The 21,258-nt window shown below is 43.3% G+C and overlaps 1 protein-coding gene across 1 annotated transcript in view; it reads left to right on the top strand.

The window, feature by feature from the left end:
- Positions 1 to 2,840: 2,840 nt before the first annotated feature.
- The window catches only part of LOC126184867 (uncharacterized), a 516,759-nt gene continuing 498,341 nt past the window's right edge, over positions 2,841 to 21,258 (top strand). The window contains exon 1 of the mRNA XM_049927486.1: positions 2,841 to 2,976. Within this exon, the coding sequence (XP_049783443.1) occupies positions 2,883 to 2,976 (94 nt within the window). The 5' untranslated portion in view covers positions 2,841 to 2,882. The remainder of the gene's footprint in view (positions 2,977 to 21,258) is intronic.

Genomic DNA, 21,258 nt, shown 5'->3' with positions numbered 1-21,258 from the left:
GGAATGGCCATTATTCAGAGATGTGACAGGACAGGAACGGATATTCGTAGCAGGAAGTCTAGTGAACATGGGCCCTAAAATGTATACCTTAACAGCTATTAGCACTTGTTCATTTTCGCTATTGTGAAACACATCTCTTCTGCTGAGAAAGTGCTCGTAGCTCTTAAGATATGCGAAACTCTTGAACGCTTGGTGCTCCGCATCTTTCAGGTATTTGTTGAAGGACGTCTTCTATACACCGTAAGTTGCACTAGAAATATTTTATTTGCCAAAACCGGTTTTCCGGTTTATTACCCATCGTCAAAAGCATCTGATACAAAGGAGCAAACAACGGTATGCACACAGATTTCTAGAAAATAACTGTACACACGGAAGCATTAATGTGAGTCTACTTACATTACGTACTTCTATAGCAATGACATGTATGTCACTTAATACGATAGGATCTCAAATATGTCCTATAATATAGTACACAGCATCTTGAACATGGCTGCACTTCAGCAACGGTTACAGAACAGCAGCAGAATAAGACTGCCAACTATTTGCAATAAATGGTGGTAGTCAATTAACCTTAACCATGGTTTCAACATATTTAAACCTTTTTTTTCAGAAAGGTAAGAAACAAACTTCATATTAGCAGTCAGTTTGTAAAGAGATCTAACATCTCCACATGAAATGTTTCGGCAACGATCTGTACATCAGTTTGCAAAAGTTAAGGCCCCTAAAATCAAGAGATTTTCACATCAGTAAAATCAGTCACATAAGATCCCAGACCATGTTAAGAGCACGTGCCGATTAAGGGAGAGTGGAGAGCGTTCTACAGTATACTGCAGGAGCTGGTCCTCCAAATCTGGTGTACGCACAGTCCGCCGCCTCCCTGCACTTTCGTCTGTCTGAAAGGACACAAACGTCCAAACAGGGCCTGAAATGTTGTATGGCGTAGTTAGTGTCTGTGAGGACACTTGTTTTGCTGTAGCCGTGCTTCCTCTCGACCGCTTCCATCTCCTTGGCCGTACACAAACACCATCTCGGCTTGTTGCTGACATGAATACCGAACCATTCTGCTGCTTAGAATACGCTGCGTCAATAACACAGTCCACAACAAGCAAGGAACACACGGCACCTCAAAGAAAAGGATTTATTGACACATAGCACGGTTTCAGAGAATATCGTTCTTGTGAAACACAACTAGCTCTTTATACTCATGAAGTAATAAGTGCTATCGACAGGAGATGTCAAATTGATTCCATATTTTTAGATTTCCAGAAGGCTTTCGACACCGTTCCTCACAAGCGTCTTCTAACCAAACTGCGTGCCTACCGAGTATCGCCTTAGTTGTGCGACTAGATTCGTGATTTCCTGTCAGAAAGGTCACAGTTCGTAGTAATAGACGGATAGTCATCGAGTAAAACAGAAGTAATATCCGGCGTTCCCCAAGGAAGTGTCATAGGCGCTCTATTGTTCCTGATCTATATTAAGGACATAGGAGACAATCTCAGCAGCCGCCTTAGATTGTTTGCAGACGATGCTGTCATTTACCGTCTTGTAAAGTCATCAGATGATCAAAACGACTTGCAAAATGATTTAGATAAGATATTTGTATGGTGCGAAAAGTGGCAGTTGACCCTGAATAAGGAAAAGTGTGAAGTTATTCACATGAGTACTAAAAGAAATCCACAAAATTTCGATTACGCGATAAGTCACACAAATCTGAAGGCTGTAAACTCAACTAAATACTTGGGAATTACAATTACATAGACCCTGATTTGGAACAATCACATAGATAATGTTGTGGGTAGAGCAAACCAAAGACTGCGATTCATTGGCAGAGCACTTAGAAGGTTTAACAGGTCTACTAAAGAGACCGCTTACACCACACTTGTCCGCCCTATTCTGGAGTATTGCTGTGCGGTGTGGGATCCGCATCAGGTGGGACTGACGGATGACACGAAAAATTACAAAGAAGGGCAGCTCGTTTTGTATTATCGCGAAATAGGGGAGATAGTGTCACAGACGTGATACGTGAATTGAAGTGGCACTCATTAAAACAAAGGCGTTTTTCGTTGCTACGGGATCTTCTCATGAATTTTCAACCACCAGTTTTCTCCTCCGATTGAAAAAACATTGTGTTGGCACCCACTACATAGGGAGAAACGATCATCACGATAAAATAAGAGAAATCAGGGCTCGCACAGAAAAATTTGTGCTCGTTTTTCCCGCGTGCCGTTCGAGAGTGGAACGGTAGAGAGGCAGCTTGAAGGTGGTTTATTGTGAATAGCACTTTATTGTGAATAGCTGATTATCACGTATAGACGTAGACACGTGTTTAGAGGAACTTTCATTCGTCAGCGCCATCTATCGTGGCAACGATGCATTTCCGGAAAAATGTTCACTGGACCTTTTTTCCTCTAATTCCATTTGGGAATCCGGCTGTGCATTTTTTCGGTTTTATTCATGCTCACCCCATATATAGCATTTTTTCTGTTTTGGCTGTTAGCTCAGTTTGTGTTCTGTTTCTGAGCCTTAAATAGGAAAAGAGCCCGACATTCAGCTAAACAGGAATGAGGAAACCAGGTAAACATCATTTCCAACGAAGCAGGTATATTACACCATCGAACTGTAATCCCACGCAGAGGGGCATTCGGGGCTGGCTCAGCTCACCATTTCGCATGCTAGCTAGCTCTGCACGTTACGGTGTGCGAGCAGATCAGATGGCGTGGACTAATCTGCAATTAAACTAGGGAGGGAGATTGTTTGGGCAGGGGCGGCGCAGTGGCGTGAGAACGGTGCAGGTGTGCGGCGCAGCGCGGCGTGCCTCAGTGAGCCAGCCGCCGCCGCAGCGCGCACTTCGCAGCCGCAGCCGCCGCACGCCACAGCCCGCCATGCCGCTGCTACTGCTACTGCTGCCGCTGCAGCTGCAGCTGGCGCGCGCCGCCACCTTCACCGTCGACGGCAGCCTCGCCGCTGTCGACAGCGGTGAGTCCCCCACCCCTCGCATCAGGGACACGTACACACCACACACGTGCCCGCTCACTGCGCCTGCAACAGCCGCTTAATAACAATCACATCATGCACTTCATAGCGACACAAAACTTAAGGGTTTTATATTTTTCGTTTGTTTTTGTTATTACTTGCACACCTAGGATTAAAACATGTTAATAAACAACTAGCACGCTCGTAATACACGGAGGTCACGCATATCGTTTGTCGAGTCGATTTAATCGACAGATAGCAATGGCTTGTTTCGGAATATCTTCTGTATACTTAATGTAAACAATGCAAATCTATCAGTTACCGGATCATGATGCAATAACATAATCTTGATTGTTATATACCTGATTAACTGCTAAATATTCTTACATAGTAAAGCACAATATTTAGATAAATACTGGTATAAAGCACCTACGCAGCTGTAATTGTTTCGATGGTGAGCGAGAGACATTAATTGTCATGTAAAGACAGTAAATAATTACCGTATAATACTGGCAATAACGAACTGTTATTGACGTTTCTGTGAAGGGATGATGAGAGGGAAAATCACTTCGTCTGCACACTTTTGTTTAAAGGATTGGTTCAGAAAATAAGCACTCATACATGCATTCCATAAACATCCGCACTAATACAGTTTATTTGTAATTCTGTCCTGCTTACATGTTACGTCTCTTGTGCGACGTTTTAACAGTCTTTCTTTATATTTTGTGCATACATATTCCTTAATAAAATTTTTCATTAGAAATATATCTCTTTTTCTCAAACCAGCAGCTCAGTTCATGGTATCAATACTAGAAATAACAATAATCTTTGCAGTCTCTTACTTTAGTCCGAAAAGGTGTCTATTATTCAGAAAACACATTTTTATAACTTACCAGCAGCCATAAAAAGCTTAAATACTAATGAAATTCATGTTAAGGGGAATCTAAAGGATTTGTATATGGCCAGCTCCTTCCACCTCATTGACGAATTTCTTACAATTAGTAGAAGCAACCGATGTGTATATGTGTATATGTTACTAATAACAGAAAATAATGCGAGTATTACGTACGAACTGACTTCTGTACAAATTCAGTGCAGTAATGCGATCATTGTAAATAGGTGTAGTAAAATGATTTTTCTGTTTAGTTACGCATGGCTACAATAGCCTAAAGTTATCATATCACCTTAGTGCGTTGAACATCTGCATGATTGGAGACAAATTTGCTATTACATTGTAAATGAAACTATGTTTTAAGATTTTCTGATTTATTCCACATCAGTGAGGAACATTCCACTTGGGATCTGTGGAAGGAACAATAGGAAGTTTATTTTTCGTTGTAAATATTTATTAGGTACACTTCTCTTCCGATATTTTCAAAGTCCTGGAAGATGTCCTCACTATGGATCTTTTGAAACGAAAAGTATGCATCTAACCAAATCAACGCCATGGACCTCCTGTCAGATAGTGTGTAAGACTGGAGAACAGGGAAACTCATAGTTTTCTTACAGAAACTTCAAGGGCACTCATTTTTAAAACGCTGCAGTCCAGCTGCAATCCACATTTATGTCTGTACTTCCTGAATAACCCAAAACTTTTACGATGGTGTTTCAGATTTTATGAATGTACGTGCGTGCTCAGAAATCCATTTGCACTGATATATCAAATATTTTTGTAATATTTATCATTATTGTACAGGACTATGGAAAGAATTTCCTATTAATAACCAATCCAAAATGTAAAAAAATGACAAAATTACACTTTGCTTGTACAAATGTTCGAATTCAATGAAAAGGGTATTTTGGTTTTGGAAACGAGGATAACGGAGCATATTCGGCATCCTTAATTTTCTGGTTTTCTCACTTTAAGCAACGGAATATTCTACAACGTCATCTCTGCACTCCAGTAGATGTACCAAAACAGATAGCAGCAAAGCTAGTAAACATACATGGGCCTTTCATTAATCCTTACTCCTTTTGTCATTTGTAGCAGTGCTTACGCTTTTCCTGAGATGTTAAGGATGTTTTGGTTAATCTGCTCTTTTCCTTCACCAGAAGTCCTTCTTTTTTTCCTAAGGAATGACGTCGCTTTGCGTGGTTATCTTTCCGTGACATCAGCCCTCCACACATCCTTTCTCCTTCATACAATTTTCCACTGCTTCAGATGAGACCTTGAAAAATGCTGCTCGTGGACTGCCCATCTAGTTCTTTGGAGTAAAAAATTCGCAGTTAGCTTTTATTTCCGTAACTGCTGCACAAGGCACTTTTCACACTTCTAGCTTAAAACTGCGTAACTCCGAACTATCCCTGCGTTCGTACATCTGCTCCCAGGTGAGAAATTTACATTAATGTGACTTCTGCAGCTGATACTTCCGTTATGCAATCATTTAAAAATAGCTAAAATTGTGCACAATTTTAGAACATTAACACTGACATTCATTAACTGCGAATCGCGGATGATTTAACTACCGGTGAAGATGAAAATCAAAATACCGAAATTTCGTCGAATTAGTTGTACGAATGCAGCGGATAATAATGATACGTTATTCAACAAAACTCAATTAGAAAAGAGATGAAGTATTGAACCTATTGCATCTTGTCGCTTCTCAGCACTAACAAAACTGAGATATAATCGAAGTAATGGACTTCGTTATAATACAAACCAATATCATCACGTGGTCAAGACATTTAACTGCTTTAGAAATACGTCCAAGCTCTTCCAGATCAACAGTACTTACAGACAGGTAGTTCTTCTCAAGCAAATATGAGAACATAAAAGAAGCCCGCTTAACGTTTAAAATCCTTTTGACATCTGGTTAGTAGTGACGGAACAGTAGCTCTGTTGGCCAAGAATTGGTAAACCATCCCTACATTCACATTAAAAACCATTCATTCCTACATTCACATTAAGCACTAAGGAACTTGACATCTGAGGTCATCAGTCCCCTAGACTTAGAACTACTTAAACCTAATTAACCTAAGGGCATCACACACATCCATGCCCGATTCAGGATTCGAACCTGCGACCTTAGCAGCAGTGCGGTTCCGGACTGAAGCGCCTAGAACCGCTCGGCCACAGCGGCCGGCATGCATGGCCACACTGCGACTTATAATCTGTCTCCTCCATAATATGGAGCCTCTGTCTAATGTCCTGCGATCCTCGGCGTATGGCGATACGTTAGCGATATTATTTCAAGAATGTGGCCAACCATTTGCGATAATATAGCTTTCACATTACCGTCGTTGAACGTGCATCTAGGTTAAAATAGCGGATGCTTTGTGTTGCATACTATGGAGAACTGCTTACGTAAATAATGTTGTTTCTAAATGTTTTGTGCTTTCATTACTTAATTTTTTAGCCACTATAGGCTCACCCTCAGATAGAGGCACTTTAAATTCTGTAACAGCCGGTGGTATCGTGGCGCTGATGGAAACAGTTGAAAGTTTCCAGAATGAAATTTCACTCTGCGACGGAGTGTGCGCTGAAATGAAACTTCCTGGCAGACTAGAATTGTGTGCCGGACCGAGACTCGGAGTACTCCACCGACCATTTTTTTCACCATCATTGTTCTTGGCATTTGGTTTGAGCGGACGTCAAATGACACCCCTTCAAGTTCATCACTCAACACTTCACGTAGTTTTTATTATTGTTGTTATTATTATTATTTTTATTGTTATTATTACAGACGGCTGCCAGCCGTCTGACCGAACACGGTGGGCTGCCGTGCCGACACCGGCTCAGCTACCTAGGCACGACTCACGACCCGTCCCCGCAGCTTTACCTCCGCTAATACCACGCCTCCTAACCGCCAAACTTCGCAGAATCACTCCTGACACCTTTGCCTCCGCCAGTACCTCGTCTCCTATCTTCCAGACTTCACAGAAGCTCTCCTGACAGCTTTACCTCCGACAGTACCTCGACTCCTATCTTCCAGACTTCACAGAAGCTCTCCTGACAGCTTTACCTCCACCAGTACCTCGTCTCCTATCTTCCAGACTTCACAGAAGCTCTCCTGAGAGCTTTACCTCCGACACTACCTCGTGTCTTACCTTCCAGGCTTCACAGAAGCTCTCCTGACAGCTTTACCTCCACCAGTACCTCGTCTCCTATCTTCCAGACTTCACAGAAGCTCTCCTGACAGCTTTACCTCCGACAGTACCTCGTGTCTTACCTTCCAGGCTTCACAGAAGCTCTCCTGACAGCTGTACCTCCGTCAGTACCTGGTCTCCTACCTTGCAGACTTCGCAGAAGCTCTCCTGACAGTTTTTCCTCCGCCATTATCTCGTTTCCTACCTTCCAAACCTCACAGAAGCTCTTCTCGCAGGAGAGCTTCTGTGTATTTGGGAGGTAAAAGACATGGTACTGGCGCAGGTAAAGCTGTGAGGACAAGTCGTGGGTCGTGCTTGGGTGCCTTAGTCGGCAGAGCACTAGCCCATGAAAGGCAATGGTCCCGAGTTAGTTTCAGTTGAAAGTTTTTAGGTTATTCCTCTTCATGCACATAAGCAAAGCAATGCTATAGTTGATGCATATTTGAATGAAAAACGGTAGAGGAAGACAGAGGCTGGAATACATCCAGCAAGCCGGCCGGGGTGGCCGAGCGATTCTAGGCGCTACAGTCTGGAACCGCGCGACCGCTACGGTCGCAGGTTCGAATCCTGCCTCGGGCATGGATGTGTGTGGTGTCCTTGGGTTAGTTAGGTTTAAGTAGTTCTAAGTTCTAAGGGACTGATAACCTCAGAAGTCTCATCTCAACTCTGAGATGAAGAGGTTGGCACACGGGCCGCATCAAACCAGTCAGAAGACTGATGACTAACGAAAAAAAATGGACGATAATTGTTATGTGTGTCGACAGAAGTGCCGACACAGTGTTATTATGAAGGGGCCGAATAGGGCACGCGTCAACTCACGCCGTCCTGCGTTAAGTCTGAAACAGGATAACTATTGAATGGTAGCAAGAAAAGTACGTAGTTGCTTTATACTTAACTTTTATTCTCTGATGAATACAGCGTTCTTCTTGAGACATTTATACTATAACTCTCAAAGTAGGTAAGGCTAATGGCGCCTTGCTAGGTCGTAGTCATGTGCTTAGCTGAAGGCTATTCTAACTGTCTCTCGGCAAATGAGAGGAAGGCTTCGTACGTCTAGTCGCTAGCAATGTCGTCCGTACAACTGGGGCGAGTGCTAGTCCGTCTTTCTAGACCTGCCATGTGGTGGCGCTAGGTCTGCAAGTACTGGTGGCGGCGACACGCGGGTCCGACATGTACTAATGGACCGCGGCCGATTTAAGCTACCACCTAGCAAGTGTGGTGTCTGGCGGTGACACCACAATAATAATGATTTATTGCATAAGGCGGCGGAATCTATATAGGGTTTTTCACAACTCCTATTACGGTATCGCAAAAAGGATTTAATAGATAGAAATTTGATAAGGAATTCATGTCAGGAAATGTACCGGTCGATTATAAAATAAGTTTGAAGAGTGGATCATTTTCAAATAACTTGCTTCACGGTACGGACACAGCAGAGACAATGAGTGAGCTCTTACGTGTGCGCTCTACAGGAGATCATGGCACGGACAATATATTTCGAGTACTCCTCCTAGGATCTTCTACGTGACGTTCTCTTCAAAGTCGGGAGTTTGAGACGTCTGTGGACCACCGCAGCCAACCCTGAAAGTAGAGAACGTATCAGTTCCTTGCAGCCGTTGTTGTAGTCGGCCGAAAATAGTTTGTGACGTCATAATTACAAGAGGGGTGGGCGACGGCGCCCTGTTCTCAGTTTGCGTGCGTGCCTTGAAGCGGGAGATTTGAAACGGATTCGATGTTCCAACTTACTTTATAGCCATACGGTGTATTTCTGGACACGGGTTCCTTATCACAATTTTATCTACTAAATCTCTGTACAACCCCAAGAAGCCTGTAATAGGATCTGTAAATTACTCTGTATACTACAGCACGTTTTACTTGTATACATGGGCAACACAGCCTGTGTGGGATTCGTGGAGATGTTTTACTGGGTTATTGTAGAGCAGCAGTCGTAAGTTACACTCTCTGGGTTTCGCAGAAGTTTTACTTACTGTTGTTTCGTCCACGCAACCGCTATGGTTATTCAGATTTGTGTTACGCAGATTTTAGTTTACATCACATTGACACATCGTAATCACAATCAAGTCCAAATCCGAAAACAGGGTCGTCAATTAGGTACAATTTTTAGCACTGTAAGCACCTTTATTACGGACACCAACGTGCAGACAGAACAGAACCGCCTCCTGGATGGAGAGTGCTGCAGTTTACACAAACATCAAATATTCCAGAATCTGCAAACATTGTAAACGTAAGAAATTTCTAGAACCTTCCAGGAGATGATCATCTGCAAGCCGTCCTACATTTCGACAACATTTGCTAAATACGTGAATTCCTTGTGTACAGCTGTAATAAACTCAGAAAGGTGCAAGCGGTATCTACTAGGTAATTAAGATATATCGCGAACAGTAACGATCGTATCACATTTCCATGAGGTAAGCCAAACGAGACGTTTCTTTCAGACAGTGTCTCCCCATCATGAATGATGTTGTGTTCCCACTGCTGACATGTTTACAATTTAATCACATACTCGTTCCGATACATCACTTAATTCTTTTTAATAGCTGACAGTGCTGAACTATATAGAAAACTTCCCGTAAGTAGCAGCTTCGCACGAACCTACTATGCTACTTACTCACCTGTCGTGACACTGAAGCTCGCAAATGAAGGAAACGTTCCCTGCACGTCTCTGCACAGGTAATCTGATACCTGCATTTAACACTAAGCAAAGAGCGAAAAGAAATCCTTGAGCAGTCGCGTTTCTTTGCCCAGTGTCAAGGGCAAGTTCGGGTCAAAAACCTCATATGCGCCAAGTGGCCGGCGGATCTCGCACGCTGCCTCAGGCCAACAGTCCTGCAGAACTTGCCGACGTTTCCGCCCGTCGTAAAATATTATCTCATCCAAACGGAAGCATAACTGTACCAGCTGGTTCAGATGCACCATGGGAGTAGTGTTCTAACGGTTGTAAACATGGCAGAGCAATGAAGGAGTAATATAAGGCAAAAGTGACTAATACTGAGAACAATAAACTATATTAAACTCATTTGTTGTTTTGTGGTCTTCAGTCCGAAACCTAGTCTGATACAGCTCTCGATGCTACTCTATCCTTTGCAAGCCTCTTCATCTCCGAATAACTAAATAAATAAATTTCATTTAAATACACTAATTTACTGACGAGAGTCCATTATTCTCTGAAGCTTCGTCGAGCCATAGATAAATCTTTAATAAATGAAAGGACTGTAGAATGTCCCTTAGATTATTTAGCGTCTACTAATAAATCCTGATGAGTTAGAACGAAATTTCGAAGAATATTATTCTCATTTGACTACAAAAACTGTAAATCGGAGATGTATGAGCTCTTTAATCTGTGCTGATTGCCCAGGATAGCTCGGAAAAACTGCAGATGACAGTGTTTCCTGTTAAGCTCGGAATAAATTTCAGTCACTAAAACTAGAGTCATAATATTTTCATAATCTATCCACGTTACAAGTCAGAAGGGAATGTCACATATCAAGAATCTTCGATTGTGTTATAAATTATATCGAGCGCAATTACTATTCGGATTAGAGGATTTGTGACACGATTGGAAGAACTACCAAAGGAAAGACGAGGATGGAGATTACAATGAATTCTACCACTTAATGGCAGTTCCTACAGTATTATGTGGATTAGTTTTTTGGGCCCTTGGATAAAAGATCTTGTGAAAATATTTGTAAGAAATATCAGTTGAGCAGAGGAAATAAGTATGTACGATATTTTCGAATAGCTCTAAAAACAGAAATTTATGCTGTTGCTGATATGAAGGCATCTAAAAAATTTGGTGAATGCACTGGTATCTAATTGGCAACGTATGTTAAAAATGCGTGCATGGAAGAGACTTGTCAGAAACACCACGTAGACTCGAGGTCACAAACCTGCTGCTCATACATCGACGAGACAAAAAATTATTTCCACCAGCTAAATACTGTATTGATCCACATTTGGAGCGCAATACAGTATCGATTCTGTGTGGCATGGATTAGATAACTGTTTGGTAGATTTCCGGAGGTATGTGGCACCAGATGTTCATGAACAGACATGCATCTATTCCCTGAATAACTGGCCAGTGGTTTGGGGGCGTGAAACTAGCACCCGACAGCGTATCAGGTTTGCTTCATCAAATTCAGATCAGACTTACTTAGTGTAAGACATCAACGGGATTGCACTGTCGTGCTCTTCAAACCACTGTAGCACGTGTCTGACCTTGTGATGTGGACAGTTACCCAGCTTTAGAACGCCATACCCGTGGGAAGAACATCAAGCGTGAGGGTGTACAGGTGGTCCGCAATTATGTTCACGTAGTCCACAGCTGCCTTAGTGCATTCGATTACAACCACAGTGCTATTGGACACCCTGGTGAATGTTCCCTATACGATAATACCGCCCCAGCCGGCCTGAGTACGTGACGCGGTGCAGGTTTCGAGCAGCTGTTTCCCTGGATAACGACGTTTCCGTATACCCCATCAACCAGGTGTACCGAAAAACGTGATTTTTCCAATAAGTGACACGTTTTCACTGATCAAATGTCCAATCTCGAAGATCCTGTGCCAATTGCAGTTGCAATTGACGATGTCGTTACGTCAACAAGAAAACACGTAGGTGTAATCTGCCGCGGAGCCCCATGTTAAAGAATGTCCACCGAATGGAGGGTTCGGAAACTCTTGCCTACGCCATCTTGTACGTTGTCGTCACATCAGCCACAGACCACCACCCATCCTCTTTTATAGAGCGGGGAAGCCCCTGAGCTCAACAATCTGTGGTAAAGCGCACTAGTCTTCCATTTTGTCGCCTCTCGTGGTTTCACAGCCCTTCATAACTTTCCGTAGATGCTCATGACGGTAGCAAGCGAACAGCCGATCAGGTACGCCGTTTCCGAGACTCTCGTTCACAAGCGCCGGGCCATAACAATGTGCCGTTTTTCTAAGTCGCTTATGTTAGTGGATTTCTCCCTCTGCTACCCGTATCGTCACTAGAATGAGCTTTTATTTGTCTCTGCTCTGCTTGTATATTTTTCTTACGTCGTAACGTGTCTGCTACGTCACCTTGCGGCTTTCAGTTTCACGGTGGGCAGTCGTCATACTTTTTTGGCTTATCAGTAAGTGTCTGCTGCAGGCAGTCAAACACATTGAGTGTCAAGTCTCAGTACACAGTGGTAGAGGCCAAACATAGATTTCCAGTTTCATTAAAAATGGTCGAAAACTGCGTGGAGGCACACATGATGTTAGTGCGAGTGTACATAATGGAAGCTATTATCAAAAAATCTATTCATGACCAACTGTCAACACGAAAATAACTACTGATAATGCGCCACGTTTTAGGTCGACTATTTAAAATAAATTGATCAAGATTTTCCTTGACATGTATGACAGATCTATGAAGTGAGACCTGGTGCTGACAATACTATTCAGAATACGGTAAGAGAACGTTGTGGTTAAAGTGGCATCACTCTGCATAACATTCCCACAGGTATCAAAAGATGTGTGACATTAATGCTTCAGTCGCTTCCAAATAAAAAAAAAATGGTTCAAATGGCTCTGAGCACTATGGGACTCAACTGCTGAGGTCATTAGTCCCCTAGAACTTAGAACTAGTTAAACCTAACTAACCTAAGGACATCACAAACATCCATGCCCGAGGCACGATTCGAACCTGCGACCGTAGCGGTCTTGCGGTTCCAGACTGCAGCGCCTTTAACCGCACGGCCACTGCGGCCGGCTCCAAATAAAACATTGCTAACACTTTCCATTAGTTTTATGGAAATTACAAGAAATATTGTGACAAATGGATATTGCTCTGAAGGCGAATAAAAACAATTTGATTCCATTTTTTGTGTTAGAAAATTTTGCGACAGTTCTTCTGAACAATGGTTTTTCTGTTTTCTTTGGCAGTGTCCCTGTCTAATGACACTGATTTTATCCAACAGTTTCATCTCACTCTCAACGATTACATATAAGAGGTAAATCCCCACCAGGCGTGTCATACGCACTCACCGCACTGCTGAGAGACTTGGAATTAAAATCTGGATACCAACACACGGGCGAGCAATATGAAGCTCCCTTCTCAGACCAAATTAACTTCATTAACACATCCTCCATCACTAGGATTCGAACTAGCAGTTTCAATATCGGAACACATGACCTCAACAGGAATTGCTATACCCGATCCCAAACGTTGGTACCGTTTCGATGTAACCAATATTTTTCGTAGCCGCGCATTTGAAGCTTTGAGGGGAGAAGGAACCTGAAGTTCATCAAAAAGTATAAATACACTGACGGTAAAAATTCACAACACCAAAAAATAATCTAGAGTAGTGAAATTTCCTGAATACATTTGTCTAGGTAACATATGTAAATGACTAACATTGCAAGGCCACAGATTAATGTAAGCGCTTGATAAGGCATTGCAAATGTGAAATTCTGGTAAATTGTAACCGGTGTAACTGTCACAATGCTGAATGCAGGCATGCAAACGTGCATGCATTGTGTTGTACAGGTGCCGAATGTCAGTTTGTGGGATGGATTTCCATGCCTGTTGCACTTGGTCGGTCAGTACAGGGACGGTTAAGTGCTGTTCGTAGATGACACTAGTGTTGTCGTCCGATGATGCCCTATATGGGTTCTATTGCAGACAGATCTGGTAATCGAACAGGTTAAGGTAACATGCCGACACTCTGTAGGGTATGTTGAGTAACAACAGCGGTATGTAGGCAAGTGTTATCCTGTTGGAAAACACTCCGTGGAATACTGTTCATGGCCCGCATCTCGTGGTCGTGCGGTAGCGTTCTCGCTTCCCACGCCCGGGTTCCCGGGTTCGATTCCCGGCGGGGTCAGGGATTTTCTCTGCCTCGTGATGGCTGGGTGTTGTGAGCTGTCCTTAGGTTAGTTAGGTTTAAGTAGTTCTAAGTTCTAGGGGACTTATGACCATAGCAGTTGAGTCCCATAGTGCTCAGAGCCATTTGAACCATTTTTTGAATACTGTTCATGAATGGCAGCACAACAGGTTGAATCACAACACTGATACCCAAATTTGCAGTCAGGGTACGTGGAATAACCCCGAGAGTCATCTTGCTGTCATACGACATCGCACCCCAAACCATAATATGAGGTGTAGGTTCAGAGTGTCTAGCACACAGACAACTTGGTTGCAGGCCCTCAAATGGCCTCCTTCGAACCAACATACGGCCATCACTAGCACCGAGGCAGAACTAGCTTTCATCAGAAAACATAGCAGATTTCCATCTTGTCCTCCCATGAGCTCTCGTTTTACACCACTGATGTCGCAAACGGTGGTAGTTTGGGATCTGTGGAATGCACGCTACAGGGAGTTTGGCTCAGAGCTGTCCATGAAATAACTGGTTTGTAAGATTTCGTTCTTTCACTGTGGTGACAACTCCTGCTCGCATTCCTGCTACAGATGCAGAACGATGTGCCAGAACCATACGCCGAACACGATGGTCTTCTCTCTAGGTAGTGCCCTGTGGCCATCCGGAGCCCGGTCATCTTGCAACCGCACATTCCCGTTACCACTGCTGCCAGTAATCACGTACAGTGGCTACATTCCTGCCAAGCCTTGCTGCAGTATCGTGAAAGGAACATACAGCTTCTCGTAGCCCTATTGCATGACCTTATTAAAACTCTGTGACGTGTTGATAATGACGTTTTTGTCACCTTAAAGCCGTTCTTGACAAACATCAACTCACCACGTCCGTTCTCGAACGCCCACGAGCGTTAGAGTGCATAATTAAAGCAAACCGATTTGCATCCTCATAGCAGCGCTACTAGCGCCACTCTTACGCGACTGGCGCTAAATTTGAATTCACATCACCTTTCAGATGTAGAAACACGACTACCAAGTTTCGTTTACGTCGCACAACTCCTTCTTGGTTCTGCAATTTTTTTTTCCATCAGTGTATTTAAACCCAACAACTCTCTTAGCCGGACTACTGCTTCAACAGGTCCTATAAAGTCCTTAAGCGACAGTCCTTATCTCAGGCCGTCCACGAAGACAGATCTACATTATGAAATTTGTATCCATTATGGATGATGACCACTGTGAGTGTGATGAATAAAGGTTTCTTAAAATTATTGAAACCAGTCTCCTTTTGTTTTGTTCTTCAATTTTTACTTTCCCATTACCAGTTTCGAACGGCCTAGCGAATCATCATGAGATGGTACGTGTTTATTGATTGATTGCAGCAGTGTGAGAGTCGTGGGCGATTTTGTTGTATTACGTACAGTTATTAGTATCCGTTGATTGGTTATTGCTGCACACAGTATTCTCGAAAATATATTGAAAGTATTCCAGAATTTAATTTTACTGTACTTCAAACACTTAACCATAGGTAACACGTCCCACATGCTTACAAAACGTAAATAAATCAAGGAGTATAGCTAAAGTTATGTCAAAGAGTTTGTATTAGGGCAGAGAGCCTCTTTGTTCAGCTCGTGTAATACACTCTGTTGACAGTAAGTACACTATGTGATCAAAGGTATCCGGATACCCCCGAAGACATATGTTTTTCACATTAGGTGCATTGTGCTACCACCTACTGCCAGGTACTCCATATCGGCGACCTCAGTAGTCATTAGACAAATTGAGACAGCAGAATGGGGCGCTCCGCGGAACTCACGGACTTCGAACGTAGTCAGGTGATTGGGTGTCACTTGTGTCATACGTCTGTACGCGAGATTTCTACACTCCTAAACATCCCTAGGTCCACTGTTTCCGATGTCATAGTGAAGTGGAAACGTGAGGGGACACGTAGCACAAAAGCGTACAGGCCGACCTCGTCTGTTGATTGACAGAGACCGCCGACAGTTGAAGAGGGTCGTAATGTGTAATAGGCAGACATCTATCCAGACCATTACACAGGAATTCCAAACTGCATCAAGGTCCACTGCAAGTACTACGACAGTATGGCGGGAAGTGAGAAAACTTGGATTTCAGGGTCGAGCAGCTGCTCATAAGCCACACATCACGCCGGTAAATGCCAAACGACGCCTCAGGAACGTGGGAATGCATTTACATCGATTGGATGAACGTTATGGAAACAATCACTCGAAACCGACGTTCCACGTAAGACACATGCAACGAAAATCTGCAACGCAACCATCTGTGTGTGGCGTGTTTGTAATTATGTTTTATTTATATTTTAGGGCAATTAATCTATAAAAACACACCAAATGTCAGAAAGAAAGCGTGTAAACCGTCTGATGATGAATCGCAACGATTCGAAACCGGTAACGGTTTCCTTTGAATAAAGGAACTCAAAGTAAATTTGTGGCTGGTTGCTGCCCTAACACCATCAACATTTGTCTTCAAAAACAGCCACGGTCGCCAACATGTCATCATATGACAAAATTGCATATTACTTCTGTATTGCATATTAGATGTTGGCATTTGCAACAAACAGAGGCCTGGCAGGCTATAAGGAGCGCTGTGTAGGCTAGCAGGCTTGCAGGCCGCGAACCGTTACGAAACGGAAGCGGAGCCTTGGCATGGCCTCCGTGCCATTACGTTGGCCACACTTTTTCTTTCCGGGATGAATTCGGCTGTCGCTCTCAGGCCAAGCCGACGTACTCCCCAAGGCCTTCTGGCGACTCATACATTCTTCTGCGTTATGCTCTCGAGGACGAGGCATGTCATGCTCGAAGTAATATTTAACAACTTTGTTATTCGCTTACTTCACGCCCTTCCAGAGTAGCTTAACTACTGTAGACGTCAATGTTAGTCCGCGCAAGGGATGTCGTGAGCTCAGTCCCCTTTCTGTGAGCCGCCTATTAGTGGTCCTCCTGGTAACTGAAGCACCAGTTGCACGTCGGATCGATGATAATAATGAATCTGGAGCTCCGAGTGCCTCTCTGACGATTGCTCAGTCCTCAAGTTCTGTCGTCTCTCTAGGTCGACCGTTTCCTCCTTGACGCTGTGTTCGACCATGGTTTACCCATTCCTGCCAACATCGTCGAATAGTGGCATTGCTCCTGTTCGAATGTCGAGCGATTCGTCAATTACTCCAACCTGCTTCTTTGAGCCCAATTACACGCCCTCTCTCAAATGCTGACATATGCGTACATTGTTCACGCGCCTACCTGGAAGGCATTGTTACCATCCTACCGAGTAGACTTAATGAAACTCCGAAGTAAGAGTGATTTCCGGTGTGCCGCAGGGGAGTGTCGTAGGACCGTTGCTATTCACAATATACATAAATGACGTTGTGGATAACATCGGAAGTTCACTGAGGCTTTTTGCGGATGATGCTGTGGTATACCGAGAGGTTGTAACACTGGAAAATTGTACTGAAATGCAGGAGGATCTGCAGCGAATTGACGCATGGTGCAGGGAATGGCAATTGAATCTCAATGTAGACAAGTGTAATGTGCTGCGAATACACAGAAAGAAAGATCCCTTATCATTTAGCTACCATATAGCAGGTCAGCAACTGGAAGCAGTTAATTCCATAAATTACCTGGGAGTAGGCATTAGGAGTGATTTAAAATGGAATGATCATATAAAGTTGATCGTCGGTAAAGCAGATGCCAGACTGAGATTCATTGGAAGAATCCTAAGGAAATGCAGTCCGAAAACAAGGGAAGTAGGTTACAGTACACTTGTTCGCCCACTGCTTGACTACTGCTCACCAGTGTGGGATCCGTACCAGATAGGGTTGATAGAAGAGATAGAGAAGATCCAACGGAGAGCAGCGCGCTTCGTTACAGGATCATTTAGTAATCACGAAAGCGTTACGGAGATGATGGATAAACTCCAGTGGAAGACTCTGCAGGAGAGACGCTCAGTAGCTCGGTACGGGCTTTTGTTGAAGTTTCGAGAACATACCTTCACCGAAGAGTCAAGCAGTATATTGCTTCCTCCCACGTATATCTCGCGAAGAGACCATGAGGATATAATCAGAGAGATTAGAGCCCACACAGAGGCATACCGACAATCCTTCTTTCCACGAACAATACGAGACTGGAATAGAAGGGAGAACCGATAGAGGTACTCAAGGTACCCTCCGCCACACACCGTCAGGTGGCTTGCGGAGTATGGATGTAGATGTAGATGTAAAGACTTTATGAGCTGGTATCGATATGTCCCCTGATTACTGTCCTTGTCAGTTGCGCCGAGAAATTGCGCTGCAACGTCATACATTCCTCTACCGGCTGCGAAAGTTTACAGTTTTGCATTTTCCGTCAATACCTCGAGGAATATCAATTTTTGAGCAATTAACGAAACTAATTCGTAATGCGTCTCTTTTTTCCCTAGACGGTAGACAGAGTAATGTCTCATGTAATTAACTAACAAACGCAATCCCAGATCGGCTCAAAATTGAAAATATTTGAGCAACTCACAGTTACTTTAAAAACAACAGAAATTAGTAGGTATAGCAATATGAAACTGAACATAAGCACAGATGAAACATAGTTCCTAAAATTCCAACAATAGTGAATGTATCTTAGCAACACAAATTCCAATCGGTCGCAGTGCAAGAGAGATGTAAAACCGGATTTGTGACTTTGTTTATTTATTTATACGTGTCCAGACAAGATCATGATTACAAAGTGTATGTGCATGTTTATATTCCATGTGGTGCCCATAATTCCGTTGCACGGACTGCCTTATCGTCGGCGACAACCAGTTCGTTCATGGAAACAGGGTATGATAGTTTCCTGCAGTTGAGTAGGTGCTGGTGGTCTTGAGAGTCACCGCAATCACACAGTTCGTCCCCTGAGATGTGTCCCCATTTCTCCATGTTCACCTTATACCGAGATACTCCAGTTCTTAGTCTATTGAGGATCTTCCATGCCTCGTATGGGACGCGATTACCTGCAGCAAGTTCTTCTTTGGGGTTGCCCCAATATTTCTCTGATGAGCTATGCAGAGTTGTATCCTACGGTTTGCAGGTGTTGCTTCAATTAGTTGCGTTGTCTGGAGGGAACTTTTTATCGATCTGAGTCTTGGTGGTCGATGTTGTCTTCCAAACAGGGGGTGTATTTGGTTCCGTCTCCTGCTTCTTTCTTTCTATTTCAGCCGCCTTTCTCCCTCGGCTATGTCCATGATGTAGTAGATTTTGTTAACAGGTGTTGCCCGCAAGCAGCCGGTTGCAATTCGTCCTGTTTCATTCAGGGCAATATTTACCTGTTTGGCATGGCTGGAGTTCTGCCATACAGGTGCTGCATATTCAGCAGCGGAGAAGCACAAAGAAAGGGCAGATGTGCGGAGGACATGTGTCTGTTCTCCCCAGTTGTTGCAGGTCAGTTTCCTCATAATATTATTCCTAGCACAGACTTTCAGTTTTGTATCTGTGCAGTGGTCTTTGAAGGTAAGGGAACGGTCCAATTTCACTCCGAGGTATTTTGGAGTGTCACAGTGGGTTAACTGTTGACCGCTCCAGATTATTCTCAGTTTCTTCCGACCCTCTGTGTTCCGTAAGTGGAATGCACACATTTGTGTTTTTGAAAGTAGATGCTATCATAATAATCAGATGGTGCCTGAAGACCTGTTGTGAGCTTTCCTTCCACCTCCTCAAAAGTTCTACCTTGCGCAGCAAGTGCTGTGTCATCTGCGTAAATGAACGATCTTGTGACAGGACTAACTGGATGGTCATTAGCGTGAATATTATACAACAGTGGGGGTAGCACGCTTCCTTGGGGTATACCATTTGTCTGTGTCCTCCATCGGCTCCTCTTGTTTTGCAGAGTAACAATGAAACGTCTGTTCTGCAGCAGACATCCCATGAATTGTGTTAGGTGGAAGTCTTTCTTAGTGGTATAAATCTTTGTTAACAGTTTCTTGTGACTGGTGGTGTCATATGCTTCAGTAAGATCAACAAAAGCGACACCGGTGATCTGTCCACGTTCATATACATCCTCTACGTGTTGTGTCAGGTTCAAGACCTGTCCACAACGACCTCCTGGGGCGGAAACCCGATTGTTCTCTGATCAGTGTTTGGTCAACTTGGTCCGAGATTCGATTGCAGATCATTATCTGTAAAACTTTATATTGATGGCTTAGGAGTGATATCGGTCGGAATTTTTCTGCATCTGTTGGCTGTTTCCCAGGTTTCAGTAGGGCCACAACTTTGATTTTCCTCCAGATCTTTGGTATTTGCAATCTTGAGACACTGGTGTTCGTCATATCTAGGATCCACTTCTTGGTTGCTGGTCCAAACATTTTTATTTGTTCCGTCCTCAAGTCATATAATCGAGCGGCTTTATTGTTCTTCATTGAGCATATTGCGGTTTCTAATTCTTCAAGTGAGGAAGGTGTGCCAATATAGTTATTCTCCTGAGTAGTTCTCTGGATCTTTGGAGTTACAGATTTTTTATTAACTTTGCCATTCAATAGTACAATCTGGTTAGGTGTTATATCAGGGAAGGCCGAGGGAGTAGCTGTTGGCTCGTTTCCAAGATTCTTCAGCAATTGCCATGCCTTGCTACTGTTTTGTTCCATATCAAGCTGCATCATAAGAGCGCACCAGTTTTCTTTCCTTGTAGGTGATACGGCTAGTATCAGGTCTTCACCAGCGTGTATTGTTTCTTCAGAAAATGGGTCATCTTCAAAGAGGTGTGCATATTTATTCATAAGTGTTTTTGTATCTTTGTCTTGTCCCGGGATATAAGTTGTTCTACATCCAAGTGGTATGTACCTACGTGAGGCAGCTTTGACCAGCTTTATAAACCTATCATATTTCTCTGGAGAAGGATCTAGTTCAAGGATTTTGGAGTCAAGTTCCTCAGCAAACTTATCCAGTTGTGCTCGTTTACAGTTAAACCTTATCTTGAAGGTGGTATAGTTGGGTTTGATGACTGCTTCTATAGTACAAATAATTGCTCGATGCTGTGTCCTTAGAACAAGGTCTCCATTTCTTTCTTCACTTGGTGGGCAATATTTTGACTTGCAGAGATATTATCTGGGTTGTATCCACGGCCTCATCTTCCACTCTTGAAGGAGTATGGTAGCTTTGGATCATGTATTAGTTTTAGACCTGTGCGTTCTACCCAGTTTTCAAGGTCTTCTCCACTTTGGTCTGTTTCTCCGTAGCCCCATGATACACAATGGAAATTAAAATCTCGCATGACCAGTTTCACTGGTTGTGAATAGAAATTATCTGGTTCTTTGAAACTAAACACATTATTTGGAGGTTTTTACACGGATGTTACTGTATAG

This window comes from Schistocerca cancellata, chromosome 4 (assembly GCF_023864275.1).
Source record: "Schistocerca cancellata isolate TAMUIC-IGC-003103 chromosome 4, iqSchCanc2.1, whole genome shotgun sequence".
Classification (NCBI taxonomy): Eukaryota; Metazoa; Arthropoda; class Insecta; order Orthoptera; family Acrididae; genus Schistocerca; species Schistocerca cancellata.
This window is presented reverse-complemented; position numbering and strand designations above follow the sequence as displayed.